This window comes from Meles meles, chromosome 20 (genome assembly GCF_922984935.1).
Source record: "Meles meles chromosome 20, mMelMel3.1 paternal haplotype, whole genome shotgun sequence".
Taxonomy (NCBI): Eukaryota; Metazoa; Chordata; class Mammalia; order Carnivora; family Mustelidae; genus Meles; species Meles meles.
The window spans coordinates 8,784,740-8,802,609 of NC_060085.1; the positions used below are offsets into that span (position 1 = coordinate 8,784,740).

Here is a 17,870-nt window from a genome sequence, read left to right on the forward strand (position 1 = left end):
TGTTAATTTTATTCATGACACTTATGAATGCTTAAACTTAGCTTGTTTGCTTCTATATTAATCTTGTGTATTGTATGCTTCCCTTCTCTAAATGCCAGTCCCAAAAGGGCAGGAATTTTTCTCTCATTCGCTGCTGTATCCGCAGTGCCTAGGACAGGGCCTGACATACAAGAGGCGTTCAAGAAATATTTTCAAATAGGCTCTTGTTTCCTTTGCACAAATGCACATTGAGATGTCAGCTCAGGAGTCCTGTTTGGGGCTTTGTACAGGCTGGTCTCTGGGGTCGGGAGAGAAATCACTCTGGCACCTTCTCCTCCAAAGAGCCCTGCTTTCCGGGGATAAGGAGGGGTGCAGGCGAGGCTGCTGCTGAGGGGCTCGTCCCACCCAACTTTTGCTCCTCCAGGGGGTGACAGGGCTTGCAGACAGCAGCTGCTGGTCCTCTCTGACCTCATCCTTTTGCCCCTTTGCTTTCCAGAAGGATTTGCCTCTGCCCCGGAAAAGCAGCAGGTGAGCCTTGGGGAAAGATGCACAGGGCTGGCGGTCCCTTCGCGAGCCCGGGTGGGGGCGCCAGGGGTGCGCGCGGGCGGGGCCTGGCCCACTGGTGCACAGGAGCGCCCCCTTCCGGCGGGCGGGAGTGGCACGGCCCTCCCTTCCCCCGCCCTCCCCTTCCCGCTGCGGCTCCAGCCTCCGCCCCGCGCGCTCGCTCCCCGCGCTGCCGCCGCCACTGCCGCACCTGCCACCATGTCGCCGCCGCCGGGTCATGTCTGACTCTCTCTGGACCGCGCTTTCCAATTTCTCGATGCCCTCCTTCCCTGGCGGCAGTATGTTCCGCCGCACCAAGAGGTAGAACCCCCATCCCTCAGACCTTGACCCGGCCCTCCCCACCAAAGCCGTCCCTCTGGCCGCTGCCGCAGGGCGGGGCCCGGGATGCTGCACCCGGTCCAGCTGCGCCAGAGGTGCCCGTGCTGCCCCTTCCTACGGGGGAGGGGGCTGAATTGGGGACTGTGTGGGCCGAGACTGGGGGGACTGTATGCCGGAGAGGACCGCCGCGGGGTGGTGGGGGAGGAGGCTGCGCCGGGTGGGGGGTTGCGGCGCCTTTGTCTACTGGCGCTGCGGACTCCGGCAACCCAGTGGGGGTAGGGGAAGAAGGGGAGGGTGGGGGACTTGGCACCCTCGGAACAATAGCCGCAGCCTAGCCTCCCCCCCCCCGCCCCCCATGCCGCGTGTTCCTGGCCTCGCTAATATGCTCCGTCACTGTGGCGGGGGGTGAGGGAAATGGAGGGGCTGGGGGCTCCGTCTTCAGAAGCCGGGACCCTGAGGGGAAGGGGGGGCTTTATCAAAGCACAAACTACCCCCCACCAAGAATACAGCCTCATAAGGAAAATAGTGACACACAGCGTCACGTAGGACATGATGTCACACACATACACACACTATAGCCCCAGTGGCCCAGATACACCCTGGAGCCATCACGCATGCAGTGGCCATAGGTCTGAGTCATGCCCAGACACACAGGGGGACCACCAATGTCACACACAGACGAGTAAGCCCACAGGCACAGTGCTGTGTACACCCAGTAAGATGTCACATGCGTGGTGACACACACACACACACACACACACGATTCGGGCATCCCAGATGCACACAGACATATGTATGGCAAAGACGTCTATGCACCTGGCGATGTCACAGCACCTCATATCACCTAAGCGTGTTGCATGCGGTGTTACACAGATGCAGGATACATGACACAGGGAATCTTGCAGAGATAGAGAGACACAGTGTCGCACGTTATCCCATGGGAGGCTCGTTTAGGGATCGCCACACATGGTGGCAGGCTCAAACACGCCCAGTATCACAAGGTGTGAAACTCGGACCCCATAGACGCCACACGTGGTTCCACGCGGTGAATGTCACATACACAAGGGCAGGATGTCCCATAGACTTAGAATGCTGAACAAAAGCGTAGACACGTGTAGCAGAAATCATGCGCGCATGGGGTACAGCCCACGATGGCACATCTAGCCACAGACAAGTGGCATTACACACTGTGTCACACAGAGGCACAAAGGTACAGGTTGTATCTTATGAGATAAATCCAACCCAGTGCCGAGCTCACACCCTGGTACCACATGTGGGTACATACAGAGAATGTCATGTGCAGCCCCAAAGACACACAGGCACTCAGTATCTCCAATGGTGTCTCATGGGCAACATGTCTACTATTCCATGACTGACACTGTGCTCACATGGTCATACATGCTGGGACCTCTAGCATGTCCTCTAAGCCATGCTCTGGGGGCACCTCCAAGCATCCACAGATAGGACACAGGAGGGGATCTGAGATGGGAAGGTGGATGGTTGGGTTCACAAACTCACTGGGCTGTGCCCTGGCCGGGTCCCCTTGACTCGCCTTCTCTGCAGCTGCCGCACCAGTAACCGGAAAAGCCTCATCCTGACCAGCACTTCGCCCACGCTGCCGCGACCCCACTCCCCACTGCCTGGACACCTGGGTGAGACAGGTGGTGGGTGTGGACCAGACCAGAGGAGGTGTGGCCACCGGTTAGGGGCGTGGCCACAGGGTAGGGGAGTGGGCATAGGGAAGGGGTGTGTCCATGCCGCAGGACTGGGCCGAGTCTGGACAGAGGAGGACCCGGATTGGGCAAAGGGCGGGAACATCCTTGTGTGGCCTTGGTCAGTCGGCTGAGGGGCAGGCATTGGTGGGCAGAGGCCCAAACGGGGCTAGATTGAAAAAGGGATGGGGCTGAAGGGAGGAACCATACCTGAGGACCGGGGCCATCTCAGATGAAGACGGAACCGGACTGGAGGGTGGCTGGGCTGACTCAGTCACCAAGACAGCTTAGAGAGGCGGGACCACAGCTAAGGGGGCGTGATCCACTCATGTAGGTGAGACTAGGGGAGGAGCTGCTGTTTGCAACCCTCTTTGAGGATTGGAAGTCCTGGTGGGATTGTCTCCCACACCAAGCCTTAAGATCCCCCTCTTTCCGCCACAGGTAGCAGTCCCCTGGACAGCCCCCGCAACTTCTCTCCCAACACCCCCGCCCACTTCTCGTTTGCCTCCTCCCGAAGGTGAGTTCCTCTCCCCAGGGCCCTAGAACCCTGGCCGGACCCTCCCGACCCACCGTCTGGGTCACCATCTGTTCCCCGCCTAATTGCACCTGAGCCAGGGCCCGAGGGACCCGCAGAGTGCCCCCACGTCCCAGCGGGAATAAGCGCCTGGCCATAGGGGCGGGGCCTATGAGAAGGCGGGGCCAACCGCCCCTGGGGAATCAGAGGAGGAGTGGGACTTCCTTTGCAGTGGAGAGAAAGCGCCTGCGCTCTGAGCCCAGGGTCTCAGTCTCCCTAGCCTCTAGTTCCAGGCCGAGCGTTACCATAGCAACAGGACAGGGAGCAGAGATGAGGTGCGCAAGCGCAGCCTGCATGATGCCCACCGAGGGACTCTCGGTCTCCAACAAGAGGAAGGGCACCTGGGGCAATTTCTCGAGGGCCGAAGAGGAGGAATCTCAGGTTTTCCTAACTGGGGTCTCTGGGGATTTCTGGAGTGTCGCTAATGAATTTCCTCGGGCTTTTGACGAAATTGGGGGAAGCAGAAAGATTCATCCAATGTGTTTTGGAGAAACTTCTGGGAGTCACCAGGATGTTTGGGCGGCTCTCTTTTTCTTTGAACTTTATTCATTCTGAAAACGTTGTCTGAACACGAGCTGTGATCTGGGAATTTGAGCATAAGAGGTGAATGACTCCCCGTCTCCATCTTCGGAGTTGAGTTTGGGTGGCACTCCAGAAAACCTGGGTCACCGCAAAGGCTGGTGAAGGCTGTCGTGTGGGATTCACACAGGACTGTGGGGGACAGAGGATAGCTCCCTGGGGTGGGTGGGGGAAGACCCCCTTGGCTGTGGAATTCAGCTGAGGGCAATAGGGAGCCAGGAAATGGCTCTAAGATTGGGGCTGATGCAGTGGCCTGGACTGGGTGGGAGGGAGGGCGCTCCCTGGAGGGAGGAATAAGGGACGAGTCTGGCGCTGGGGAGTGCGTGTCCCCGTGATGTGCAATCCGTGTGCCGCTGTGGATGTGTGAGTATGAATTTGTGAGACTGTGCAAATGTGAGGCACCTTGTGCCTACACTTGTGTCCATGGGGGCGTGTGTCAGTGGACATGGGTGTGGACATGGGTGTGGACATGGGTGTGAGGGCTTATCTGTACCTTGGTAAATGTGTGTGAATATGTGAGGGAGCGTGCCCTTCCATGAATGTCTCCCTGTGAGTGTGCAATCTGGTGGGCGTGTGAATGAATGTGTGGCTGTGTGGGAGTTCGAATGTGTGACTGAGTGCTTGAGGGTTCTTGAATGCGTCTGTGCGAACACGGAAGTGTAGAATGGGTGTGAGGGAGTGCGTGTCTGTGTGTCAAGAGTGTGAGTACTGGGTCTCTAAGTACATGTGTTTATGTGTGTGTATCTGATTTTGCATGCGTGGGGGGAGTTAATGCAGGAAAGTGTGGTATTTGGGTCCATGTATGGGACAGCACTCACTTGTGTTTGTGTTGAGGAGTCCTGTGTGAATGTGTGTGACTGTCAGTGTGTGAACTTGACTGCACTCGTCGCAATAACTGGTACCTGTGGCCATGAGAGTGACGGGGTGTGTGTGTGTGTGTGTGTGTGTGTTTGAGGGAGGGGCCTTTCTTCTCTGAGAAGACTCAAGTGGTCTCACTCTGAGTGCTTTCTCATGGGGGGCAACTGTTGAGATTCCCCAGCACCTGCCTGGAAGATTTCCTTTTTACCCCCTTGGCTCTGAGGCCCTTTTGAAATTTCAGACAGAGCACAGATATATCCCCTCCCATTCCCTATCCCGGTGGTGGCCAGTGGCTTCTATCACATCCTGAGGAGTGGGGGGACCAGTGGGGCCTCGTAACCTCTGAGCATCTCGGCTGGGTTCCAGGGCGGACGGACGCCGTTGGTCTCTGGCTTCGCTTCCTTCGTCTGGCTATGGCACCAACACACCCAGCTCCACCGTCTCGGTGAGTTGGCAGGTGGACGAGTGGGTGGGAGCTGCTGGGGAGCCCTCCAGCCTGGAGGCCCACACCCAGGCCAGTAGTCAGGCTGGCCTTAAGGAGAGTTTGGGGTTTCTCTTGTTTTCCAAGGTGTCACCTGTCCATCTATTGGCAAGTTACAGGTCCCCTCGAAAGCCCTGCTCTCCACCCTCAACATATCTTCTTGGGGGTCCTACTCATCACCGACTTATTTTACAGATAAAGATTTTAAGGCCCATGTGTTGGGCTGCTTGCCCAAGGGGCTCAGCTGACCAAGGTCAGCGCACACTTCACCCAGAACACATTTGCTCTGCACCGCGCTACCCTAAGTCTCTCTCTCTCTCCACCTGCCCTCTTTTCTACCCGTGTCTCTGGTTCACTCATCCATCTATTGGTATGATGTTCAGCAGACATTTATGTCACTGTCATATGGTGGGTGGGCCCTAGAAGCTGGGCCAGGATCCAAGGACTGTCGAGGCCCTCACGAGTGGAGACAGATCAGTGAGAAGTCATTCACAACACGGGGTGGTTAGAGCTGTTATGGGGGTAATACCAGGCGAGGTGATAGCAGTGTGGCGGGGGGGAGGGGACTTGATTTAGCTGGGGGGAGCGTCAAGGAAGACTTCCTGGAAGAGATGGAATTGAAGCCCAGACAAAAGACCAGCAGGCGTTTGGCCGGTGGACGAAGGAAAGGAAGCGTGTTTCAGGAAGGGGACGAGGGAACAAACAGCATGTGCAAACTCCCAGAGGCAACAGACAACTTGTTGCTTTTGGAAAGCTGAAAAGAGCTCTGAGTGGCTGGTGCTCTGGGTTGGAAGTGGAGGAACCGGGGTGAGGCAGGCAGTGCCCTTGGTCATACTGGGGCTTCTCAGCCAGGGCCAGGAGGTGGATCTTATTCTTAATGTGGCGGGAAGCCCTACAAAGGCTTTTTGCTGTATATTACATTATACTAAAATTTCAACCTGAACTGTTTGAGATTGTGGTTCTGTAGATCATTGGTTATGTGCATTGAAGAAACTGTTTTAGTAGATAACTGATGGGTTGGGGAGTGAGTAATGTAATATTTCAAAAGATCCTTCTGCCTGTAGAATTGAGTGGATATCCTTGTTTTCTCCACTGGTATCTGTGGCTCTGTGTGTATACCAGGCCCTGACTAGGAACCAAGCAGAACCAAGATCCTCACCTCAAGGAGCAGATAGTAATAAAAATTAGTAATAAAGATATAGTAAGTCAGGAGATAAGTGTAGCAAGAAGAAACAAGATAGGGCAGGGATAGCGAGTGATGGATATGTGTTCAGAGGGATGAATGCCACCCAGAGGGGTGATATTTAAGCAAAGGTGTGAAGGAGAAGTGATCAGTAGTAGATATGCTCCAGGCAGATGGAAGAGTTAGTGCAAAGGCCCTGAGGCAGGGGTGTTTGTGGCTTGTTCAAAGACCATCAAGGAGGACTGTGCAGCTGGAGCAGAGTAAATGATGGGGACAATGGAAGGAGGTGATGGCAGAGAGACAGGACTGAGTCTTGTAGGATGTTGTGGGTCCTGGGAAGGACTTCAGGGTCCATCCTGAGTAAGGTGGGAGCCATGGAGTGTTCTGAGCAGAGGAGGGATGTGACTTGACTCAGGTTTTAACAAGCTCCCACTGGCCATACCTGTGTGAGTGTCACAGTTCTCATCTGTGTCTGTCCCTGTCCCCCTGTCTGTCTCCAGGAGTCCCAACCTGGACCCTGGGATCCAAGGATCATAAAACAGGTCCTGATCCCGACCCTGCCCAGTGGCCCATCAGCCCCAGGAATCCCAGCCCAGGGTCGCGAGATGTGGGGGGACCGCGGTGGCTCTGACCCCGGGCCCCGCTCCTCCCCCCAGTCTTCCTGCTCCTCCCAGGAGCGCCTGCACCAGCTGCCCTACCAGCCCACCGTGGATGAGCTCCACTTCCTCTCCAAACACTTTGGCAGCACCGAGAGCATCACTGACGAAGATGGTGGCCGCCGCTCTCCTGCCGTGCGGCCTCGCTCGCGGAGCCTCAGGTGGGCAAACACCCCCCCACGCCCACCCAAGTTGATGATCTGGGGGACTGTGTACTGCGAGACCTCTGTCCGCGTGATTAAATGGGTTGCGACACGATGGGTGCGGTTTTCCCGGGATTGGGTGTGGAGGGGATCTGATGCCTGGCTGTTTTCGGAAGCAGGGGGCCGGACAGGATGGGTTTCTCTCCCCGCAGCCCCGGGCGTTCCCCCTCTTCCTACGACAACGAGATCGTGATGATGAACCATGTCTACAAGGAGAGGTTCCCGAAGGTGAGACGGGGCGGGGGGGGGGGGGGGGGGGGGGGGGCTCTGGGAGGCGGGAGCCCTCGCTCGCCTTAGCTTCGCGCGCCCCCTGGTGGCCGGCGCGCGCAGCGCAGGCTCCTGGCGGCCACAGCCTCCAGGCACACCCCCGGCGCTGGCATCCCCGCCCCGCTTCTGTCCCTCCCGCAGGCCACCGCGCAGATGGAGGAGAAGCTGCGCGACTTCGCCCGTGCCTACGAACCTGACAGCGTGCTGCCGCTGGCCGACGGCGTGCTCAGCTTCATCCACCACCAGATCATCGAGCTGGCCCGGGACTGCCTGACCAAGTCCCGCGACGGCCTCATCACCACTGTCTACTTCTACGAATTGCAGGAGAACCTGGAGAAGCTGCTGCAGGACGTGAGTGCACGGGGCAGCTGGCCTCATTCGTGCCCGACGCCTTCCTTCACCCCACTTCCGTTCGGAGGGCTCCGGTGTGGAGCTGAGATACCAGGAGTGGACAGGAAGGACGTGGTCCTCAAGAGAAGGCTGTGGTCCTCATCTAGGTCTGATGGGGGTGGCAAGAAGTTAACCTCCCTCACCTTCTTCCCGTCTTTACTCAAATGTCACCTTTTCAGGTGGCCTCTAGACCCTCTTATTTAAAATGTCAAGCTCTGCTCCAACTCACCACCTACTGTCTCTTTAGTTTTCTCCTTGGCACTTAGCACCGTCTGGCATGATCTATATTTTTATTTGTCTTATTTCTTGCCTCACTTACTCGATTTTTTTTGGAAGATTTTATTGACTTATTTGACAGAGAGACAGCGAGAGAGGGAACACAAGCAGGGGGGGTGGGAGAGGGAGAGGGAGAAGCAGGCTTCCCATCAAGCAGGGAGCCTGATGCAGGGCTCGATCCCTGGACCCTGGGATCATGACCTGAGCCCAAAGCAGATGCTTAACTAACTGAGCCAGCCAGGTGCCCCTCACTTACTCAAATTTTTAAGTAACTACTGTGTGCTGGGGCACTGGGAGCCCAGCAATGGACAAACCAGAGAAATACTCCTCCCCTCTTGGGGGCTGATACTCTTTTTCTTTCTTCCTTCCTTTTTTTTTTTTTTTTAAGATTTTATTTATTTATTTGACAGAGAGAGAGATCAGAAGTAGGCACGGAGGCCGGCAGAGAGGAACAGGGAAGCAGGCTCCCTGCTGAGCAGAGAGCCAGATGTGGGGCTCAATCCCAGGACCCTGAGATCGTGACCTGAGCTGAAGGCAGAGGCTTTAACCCACTGAGCCACCCAGGCGCCCCTCTTTTTTTTTTTAAGATTTTATGTATTTATTTGAGAAAGAGAGACTGCAAGAGAGAGGGAGTGGGGGAGGGGCAGAAAGGGAGGGAGAGAGAGAACCTCAAACAGACTCCCCACTGAGCAGCAATCCTCTTGTGGGGCTCGATCTCAGGACTCTGAGATCATGACCTGAGCCGAAATCAAGAGTCCGATGCTTAACCAAATTGAGCCTCCCAGGTGCCTCTCTTTTTTTTAAATTGTGTTTATTTATCAATTTGAGAGAGAGAGCGAGAGAGCAGGGGGAAGGATAGAGGGAAAGGAACAAGCAGACTCCCCACTGAGCAGGAAGCTGGACTCGAGGTTTGATCTCATGACGCTGAGATCATGACCTGAACCAAAATGAAATCAAGAGTTCAACGCTTAACTGACTAAGCCATTCGGGTGCCCCCCTGGGGCTGATATTCTAATGTGGGAGGAGGATAGGAATCATGGACACAGACAAATCAAGGAATTCCATGATTTCACCCGATGCTCAGGGCTATGAAGAGAATAGAACAGGGCACCCAGACGTAGTGTCAGGGGCTCCCTTATAATATCCAGGAGGCCTCCCTGGAGGAAGAGACTTTGAAATTGGGGCAAGAATAATGAGGACGTGACAGTTATGAGAAATGCCCGGCGGGGGAGGGGGAAATGTGTGCCAAGCAGGGGGAACAGCCAGAGGTGAGAAGGGAGTTTGGGAAGTTTCAGGAGCACAGAACCCAAGTGACCGTGCTGTCTCCTGAAATGAAGCTGGATAAGCGTGCAAGGACCAGGCCCCCACTCAGACCTGAAGGGCAGTATTGGTGTCATGGTGGGTTTAATCTTTTTATTTTTAAAAAATTATTATAGGGGCGCCTGGGTGGCTCAGTGGGTTAAAGCCTCTGCCTTCAGCTCAGGTCATGATCCCAGGGTCCTGGGATTGAGCCCCACGTCCGGCTCTCTGCTCCACAGGGAGCCTGCTTCCTCCTCTCTCTCTGCCTGCCTCTCTGCCTAGTTGTGATTTCTCTCTGTCAAATAAATAAAATATTTTAAAAATATATATTATTATTATTTTTTTTTGATTTTATGTATTTATGTGACAGAAAGAGAGAGAGCACAATCAGGGGAAATGGCAGGGAGAGGGAGAAGGATGCTCCCCGTGAGCATGGTGCGTGATGCAGGGCTCCATCCCAGGATCCCGGGATCACGACCTGAGCCAAAGGCAGACGCCTAACCGACTGAGCCACCCAAGTGCCCCCATTCTATTTTTTTTTTAAAGATTTTATTTATTCATTTGAGAGACAGAAAGAGACAGAAAGAGCACAGGCAAGGAGAGAGGCAGAGGGAGAGGGAGGAGGCAGACTCCCCCTGAGCTGGGAGCCCCAAGTGGGGCTCGATCTCAGGACCTGGAGATCATGACCTGAGCTGAAAGTAGACACTTAACCATCTGAGCCACCCAGGTGCCCCTCTTTATAGGTTTTGAATATTTTTTTTTGTTTTAACTTTATTTATTTATTTGAGAGAGAGCATGCAAGAGAGCACAAGCAGGGGCAGGGTCAGAAGCAGAGGGAGAAGCAGACTCCCCGCTGAGCAGGAAGCCCGATATGGGGCTCGATCCCAGGACACTGAGATCATGACCTGAGCTGAAGGCAGAGGCTTAACCCACTGAGCCACCCAGGTGCCCCTAGATTTTTTTTTTTTTTTTTAATTTGACAGAGAGAGACACAGCAAGAGAGGGAACACAAGCAGGGGGAGTGGGAGAGGGAGATGCAAGCTTCCTACTGAGCAGGGAGTCCAAATTGGGGCTAAATCCCGGGACCCTGGGATCATGAGCTGAGCTGAAGGCAGATGCTTAATGCCTGAGCCACCCAGGGGCCCCTCTTTATGGGTTTTGGCATCAGATCTGATCTGAGTCTAGATTCTGCCACTAGGCTCATAGGAGTTGAGGGCATAGATACCCAGTGGCCTAGATTCACATCTAGCTCATTACTTACTTACTGTGCAGCCTTGCAAAGTTACTTAACGTCTCTGTGCCTCAGTCCTTCTGCTATAAAAAGGGAATTTGCTCATTCATTAATTCCACAAATATTCATCAAGCACCTGTTCTGGGCCTCCCATTGACCTAGAAACTGGAAAATTACCTGGAAATAAAACAAACAAAAAGTCCCTGCCCTCGGGAAGCTGACATTCTAATAGGAAGAGTCAGAAGATAATTAACAGGCATCAGGGCTGGGACTAGGATGAGGCAAGTGATTTTTCCTCTCTCAAAACATTAAAGTAATTGTTGGAAAGTAGGTGTATATTTTTAAAAAAGATTTTATTTATTTATTTGACAGAGATCACAAGTAGGCAGAGAGTCAGGAAGAGAGAGTCTCTGCCGAGCAGAGAGCCCGATGTGGGGCTGGATCCCAGAAGCCTGGGGTCATGACCTGAGCCTAAGGCAGAGGCTTAACCCACTGAGCCACCCAGGTGCCCCAGAAAAGTAGGTGTATTCATACTTAACATTATTTTAAGTATTTTATTTATAACCAAACCAGAATTTGTTAGAATTTTACTTCCCTGGTTTTAATGAAAACAAACTCATCAATAATATCTTCATTAAAACTGTTGATCACTGAGGGGCACCTGGGTGGCTCAGTGAGTTAAGCATTGGGCTCTTGGTTTCAGCTCAGGTCATGATCTCAGGTTGTAAGATCAAGCCCCATGTTGGGCTCCATGCTCACTGGGGAGTCTGCTTGAGATTCTCTCTCTCCCTCTCCCACTAATCCTTCTCCAACACTCTCTCTCAAATAAATAAATAAATCTTAAAAAAAAAAAACCAAACCCGTTAATCATCGAAAAACCATGTATAGGTTGCCATACACTTTTCCTTTTGCTTCAGCCTCCAGTATGGCTTGACACAGCCCTACTGGGTCCTATCCTTGTTTAAATTTTGTTATTTTGCTTGTCAGAGGTTTTTGCATTATTTTTTCCAAATACTGCATTAAAATACCAATTATCTCGAAGACTGAGATTTTTGGCGTCACGGTGAGTGTCTCACTGCCTCACGCTGGTCTTGGCCCTGAGAGGCATGATAGGGAAATTCATATACGGCTTGTTAGAGGGGCTTCATGGGGGAGGAAACCAGAGAAGTGTAGTAGGGTAATGGTGGTTGAGGACCCAGTCAGGAGCTGGGGTGTGATTTTATTTTATTTTTTTATTTTTTTAAAGACTTTAGTTATTTGTGAGAGAGAGAGAGCACAAACACGGGAAGCAGCAGCGAGAGGGAGAAGCAGGCTCCCCGCTGAGCAAAAACCCAATGTGGGACTCGATCCCTGGACTCCAGGATCATGACCTGAGCTGAAGGCAGATGCTTAACAGACTGAGCCACCCAGGCGTCCCATGGGGTGCGACTTTAGAGTGGGGTGGTGGGGTCAAGGGAGGCCTCCATGGCGAGGAGACAACGGAGCAGAGACCCAGTGGAGCAAGGTAGGGAGCGGCCCAGGGACTGGAGAGGAGAGCATGCCAGGCAGAGGGATTCGAACTTGGCCTGGAATATAGGGTTGTTTTGGAAGATGAATGGAATGAGTGAAGGTTTTAGGACAGTGCTGACTATAATCAACATCATTTTTTAAAAGATTTTATTTATTTATTATTTATTTATTTATCAGAGAGGGAAAGAAAGAGAACACACACAGGCGGGGGGGAGGGGGGCAGCAGGCAGAGGGAGAAGCAGGCTCCCCACCGAGGAAGGAGCCTGATGCAGGACTTGGTCCCAGGACCTTGGGGATCATGACCTGAGCTGAAGGCAGACAGTTAACTGCCTGAGCCACACAGGCATCCCTATCATTATTTTTTTTAATTTTCATTTTAATTTTTATTTTTTAAAAAAGATTTTATTTATTTATTTGACAGAGAGATAGAGAGCACAAGTAAGCAGAGCAGCAGGGAGAGGGAGAGAGAGAAGCAGGCTCTCTGCTGAGCAGGGAGCCCGATGGGCGGCTCAATCCCAGGACCCTGGAATCATGACCTGAGCCGAAGGCTGCCGCTTAACCAAATGAGCCACCCAGGCGCCCTCATTATTTTTTTTAAGGATTGATTTATATTTGAGAGAGGTAGAGAGAGAGAGCTTGCACGTGAGTGGGGGAGGGGCAGAGGGAGAGAATCAACTGTCAATCCGACTCCCTGCTGAGCGTGGAGCCCATTGTGGGGCTCAATCTCAAGACCCCTCAGATCAGGTGGCTGAGCCCAAACCAAGAGTCTGAGGCTCAAACAACTGGGCCACTCAGGTGCCCCCATCATCATAATTTTTACAGTGTGGCCTGGTCCTCAGTTTTCTCACCCGTAAAATGGGACAACAGCAGCCTTGTGTACCCGGTGGGGTTGGGACAGGGGCCAGGCTGAAGCAGGGCGCCTGTGACCCCCACCCCCACTGTGCCCGCCACCCCAGGCCTATGAACGCTCGGAGAGCATGGAGGTGGCCTTCGTCACTCAGCTGGTCAAGAAGCTGCTCATCATCATCTCGCGCCCCGCGAGGCTGCTGGAGTGCCTGGTGAGGGCCCTGGGCACGGGATAGGGGCGGGGCGGGGGGAGGCGGTCTTGGAGCCCGCTGCCAGCCGGTCCCTGCCCTGCCTCAGGAATTCAACCCGGAGGAGTTCTATCACCTGCTGGAGGCGGCGGAGGGCCACGCCAAGGAGGGCCACCTTGTCAAGACCGACATCCCGCGCTACATCATCCGCCAGCTGGGCCTCACCCGTGACCCCTTTCCAGGTGCCGGCTGGAGGGCGCACCGGGCTGTGGGTGGACCCGCCCGGACTCCAGCCCCTGCTCACTGTCGGTCTCTTCCCAGATGTGGTGCACCTGGAGGAACAGGACAGCGGCGGCTCCAACACCCCTGAGCAGGACGACCTGTCCGAGGTAAGGCCCGGCGGTCCAGCTGTTAGGGCTCTCGTTCTGCCCGGAGAGGCCCTTGCCGCCTGGCTCTCTGCCTTCAGCCCAAGTGGATCTCTTGGTCCCTGCTCCCAGCCTCAGTTTCCCTGTCCGAGAAATGGGTTAAAAATAATAGCTGTTCCTTCATGGGCTTTTTTCTTTTCGTGGTAAAATACACATCATACACACCTGTGTACACATGGTACGTAAGATGTGCCATTTTGACCATTTAAAAACATTTTTAAAAGACTTTGTATTTATTTGAGGGGCGGCTAGGTGGCTCAGTCCTTAAGTGTCTGCCTCCCGCTTGGGTCATGATCCCAGAGTTCTGGGATGGAGCCCTGCATTGGGCTCCCTGCTCAGCCGGAAGCCTGCTTCTCCCTCTCCCACTCCCCCTGCTTGTGTACCCTCTCTCTCACTCTCTCTCTGTTAAATAAATACATATCTTTTAAAAATAATTTTTAAAAATTTATTCAAGAGAGTGAGAGCGATGTGGGGGTAGAAGCAGCGGGAGAGGGACAAGTCTGCTTGGGTGTGGCGCTGAGTGTGGAGCCCAATGCGGGGCTTGATCTCACCACCCTGAGATCAAGACCTGAGCTGCAACCAAGAGTTGGATGCTCAACAGACTGAACCACCCAGGCGCCCTCATTTTGACCATTTTAAAATGAACAGTTCACTGGGTTTTAGTACAATCACAATGTTGTGCGGCCATCACCTCTATCTAGCTCTGGAACATTTTCATTACCCCCAAAGAAAACCGTGTCCTCATTAAGCCATTAGTCCCCATTCACCCTCCCCCCACCAGCCTCTGGCAACCACTGATCTGCATTCTGTCTCTAGATTTGCCTATTCTGAACATTTCATATAAATTTTTATATTTTACCTAATTGTATATTTCCTATGCATTTCCAGGTATTTTATATAAATTCACTTTCACTCTGTGGCCTTTTGCATCTGGCATAACATTTTCAAGGTTCATCCATGTTGGAATGTGAATCAGTGCTTCGTTCCTTTTCGTGGCTGAATAATATTCCATTATTGGGATCCGCCATATTTGTTTGTCCATCACCCATGGATGGACATTTGGAATGTTTCTATCTTTTGGCAATTGTATGAATAGTGCTGCTGTGAATATTTGTGTACAAGTGTTTGGACAACTGTTTCAACTCTTTTGAGTATATAACCAAGAACAGAATTCTGGTCATACTGGTAATTGTGGGAGGCCTGCATGGGGTTTTGAGTAGGTTGGATTGTCTGTGTTAACAGCTCAGCATAGTAAAAATTGCCATAGTCCCCCCTCTCTGTCAGTCACACTCTGACAGATGGTCCCCATGTCAGGTATTGGCCACACATGTGTTTTTGCTGAACTGTGCAGTGTTTTTTAAAAATTTGAAGCAAAATATAGAAAAGAGAAGATTTTGACTCAAAATGTAGGTTGGGCCTTCTTTGGAAAAAATCAGAGGTTCTGATAACACCGTCATGGACCCAGCTGGTGCTAAGGTGGGGCTTCCCTGTGATAAGGGGTACCTGCCTCCCAGCCACCCAGTGACTCCCACCTGGTCTGCCTGGCCCCGAAGGCATTTGAATTTGGACCCTTTGTTTCAAAATCTATCTATGAATTCTCATATACACACACATCTTTCCTTTATATATATTTATATTTAACAGAATCTCACTACCCATGCCATTTGTTTAATTTTTTGAATAGGTAATGGAATGACATCACTCAAAACTCTAAAACTCTAAAAAGGTATTTATCTTTAATTATTGTTTGTAGGATTCTACTCATTCCATTCAATCAAACTTGTTAATTGAGTGATTCAAATCTTCCATCTCCCTATTCCTTTTTCTTTTTTGCCTGGTTAATCTAAGTTTCTGAGAAATACTGTTAAATCCTGGTTTTGAGCAATTTCTTCCTGTAATTCTATCAATTTTTTGGTGTTGGATGTTTTTAGGCTACATTCTAAGGAGCAGAGACATTTAATATTTTTATATCAAACATTTTTGTGTAATGTTAATGGAATGAATTGCTTCATCCTAAAGAAAAATAAACATAATTTTCAAAAAAGGTATACAGTGAAGTATCCTATACCCACCCTTGTCCCCCACTGACCTAGATCCCTCCAAATATTATTAGTATACGTACTACTGACAACCCCCAAATATGATTAGATAGCTCTATTTTTCCATAAAAACATACAGTACATACTGTTCCTTACTACCCCCCCCCCCCCACAGCTTAATAAAATACTTTGGAAGGTGAGAGATTCCTTATTTTTTTTTTTAAAGATTTTATTTATTTATTTGACAGAGAGAAATCACAACCCGGTAGAGAGGCAGGCAGAGAGAGAGAGAGAGGGAAGCAGGCTCCCTGCTGAGCAGAGAGCCGGATGCGGGACTCGATCCCAGGACCCTGAGATCATGACCTGAGCCAAAGGCAGTGGCTTAACCCACTGAGCCACCCAGGCACCCCTTATTTTTTTTTTTTTAACAGTGGCACCATATTCCTTTACACAGATGCTGCTCATTTGTTTATTTAACCAATTTCCTCTAGATGAACATATGGGTTGTTTCCAATCTTGCACTGGGCAAGGTAATACATATGTCATTTTTCACACGCAAATCTGTAGCATGAATTCAAAAATGAAATGACTGGATCAAAGGGAACATGCACTTGGAATTCTTTTAAATGCCAAACTACCTTCCAAGGGGTTTGTACCAATTTATACTCCCAATAGTAAGGTATAGAAGTACCTGTTCCTCCACAGCTTTACTCAAAGTGTGTAAGCCCTTTGGATGTTTTTGCCAGTCTCCTAGGTGAAAAATTGTGTCTTAGCGTAGTTTAATTTGCTCTTTTGCCACTGTATATGAGGTTCAGCACCTTTTCCTATGGTTAAGAGCTCTAATTGTTCATGTATCTTGCCTATATTTTCTCTTCAATTGTTAGGCTTTTTGTTATTGATTTCTGGAAGCTCTTTATATATTAAGGCGATTATTTTGTAGGCTTCTTTCCTAATGGAAAAAGTTAGGAATATGGCTTCGGAGTCAGGCAGTATGGGTTCAAGTCCTGACTTAGTTAATCCCTTACTGTGGCACTTGGGTGAAGGACCCATCCCCCCCGCCGTGCCTAAGATTCCTCACATGTAAATGGAATAATAAGAGTTCCAATCTTATGATGATGGTGGTGGTCATCTCCATTTTTCCCCTGCAGGGCCGTACCACCACCACCAAGGCTAAGAAACCGCCTGGAGAGAATGACTTTGAGACCATCAAGCTCATAAGCAATGGTGCCTACGGGTGAGCCACCCGGGGCTCTGGCGGGGGGAGGGTGGCGGAGGCCGGGTGTCTCGGAGGTGATGGCCGGTCCTCGCTCTCTCCCCCTGCAGCGCTGTCTACCTCGTGCGGCACCGTGACACAAGACAGCGCTTCGCGATGAAGAAGATCAACAAGCAGAACCTGATTCTGCGCAACCAGATCCAGCAGGCCTTCGTGGAGCGTGATATACTCACCTTTGCCGAGAACCCCTTTGTGGTCGGCATGTTCTGCTCCTTTGAGACCCGGCGCCACCTCTGCATGGTCATGGAATATGTGGAAGGTGTGGCTGCCTACAGGACCGCAGGGAGGATGGGGGGATGCATGCTGGTCATGCTGGCTCAGCAGCCTGTCTGAGCCCTAGTCACCATATTGACTATCCCCCTGTATGTTTATCTACCTATTTAACTATTCAGTCATTGATTCTCATCTCATCTGTTTATAACCTAGCCTTCTATTGGTTTATCTATCTGTTTTCATTTCATTCAATATAGGACATCCATCCAAATACCCACCCATCCATCCTCCACCCATTCATTTGCTAATCTATAAGTTTTTCCATCCATCCATGTACCATTTCTCCATCTATCCACCCACCCCATCTATCCACCCCATCTATCCATCCCATCCATCAATCCATCCCATTCTTCCATCCGTCCACCCATCCATCCATCCATCCATCCTCCGTCTATTCATTTGCTAATCCATAAATTTTTCCATCCATCCATCCATCCATCCACTCATCCATCCATCCACTCATCCATCCTATCCATCCATCCATCCATCCACATCCATCGTTTCCATCCACTCATCCATCCATCCCTCCATCCCTCCGTCCTTTCCATCCCATCCATCCATCTGTCCAATATCCCATCCGTCCATCCCATCCATCCAATCATTTGATTATCCATCCCTTTATCCATTCAGGTGATCTGTTATCCATTATCCATGCTTATGTTCACCCAAATATTAATTCATCCATTGCCCCAAACACCCATACTGTGGTCATTAAGACACACATGGTCTTATGGAGTCACACTATGC

General features: G+C 51.5%; 1 protein-coding gene across 3 annotated transcripts in view; it reads left to right on the forward strand.

Moving 5' to 3' along the window:
* MAST1 (microtubule associated serine/threonine kinase 1) overlaps window positions 1-17,870 on the forward strand; it is a 30,136-nt gene that overhangs the window by 3,446 nt on the left and 8,820 nt on the right. Inside the window, exons 2-13 of one of the 3 annotated variants that reach the window (XM_045991937.1) lie at window positions 476-507; window positions 2,425-2,513; window positions 3,015-3,090; window positions 4,951-5,029; window positions 6,905-7,065; window positions 7,260-7,335; window positions 7,516-7,725; window positions 13,036-13,137; window positions 13,223-13,355; window positions 13,435-13,502; window positions 16,726-16,811; window positions 16,901-17,109. In XM_045991937.1, the coding sequence (XP_045847893.1) occupies window positions 476-507; window positions 2,425-2,513; window positions 3,015-3,090; window positions 4,951-5,029; window positions 6,905-7,065; window positions 7,260-7,335; window positions 7,516-7,725; window positions 13,036-13,137; window positions 13,223-13,355; window positions 13,435-13,502; window positions 16,726-16,811; window positions 16,901-17,109 (1,321 nt within the window). Of the gene's footprint in view, window positions 1-475; window positions 508-691; window positions 844-2,424; window positions 2,514-3,014; window positions 3,091-4,950; window positions 5,030-6,904; window positions 7,066-7,259; window positions 7,336-7,515; window positions 7,726-13,035; window positions 13,138-13,222; window positions 13,356-13,434; window positions 13,503-16,725; window positions 16,812-16,900; window positions 17,110-17,870 lie in introns of those variants that run through there. The other 2 variants (XM_045991938.1, XM_045991936.1) reach the window with 2 other exon arrangements.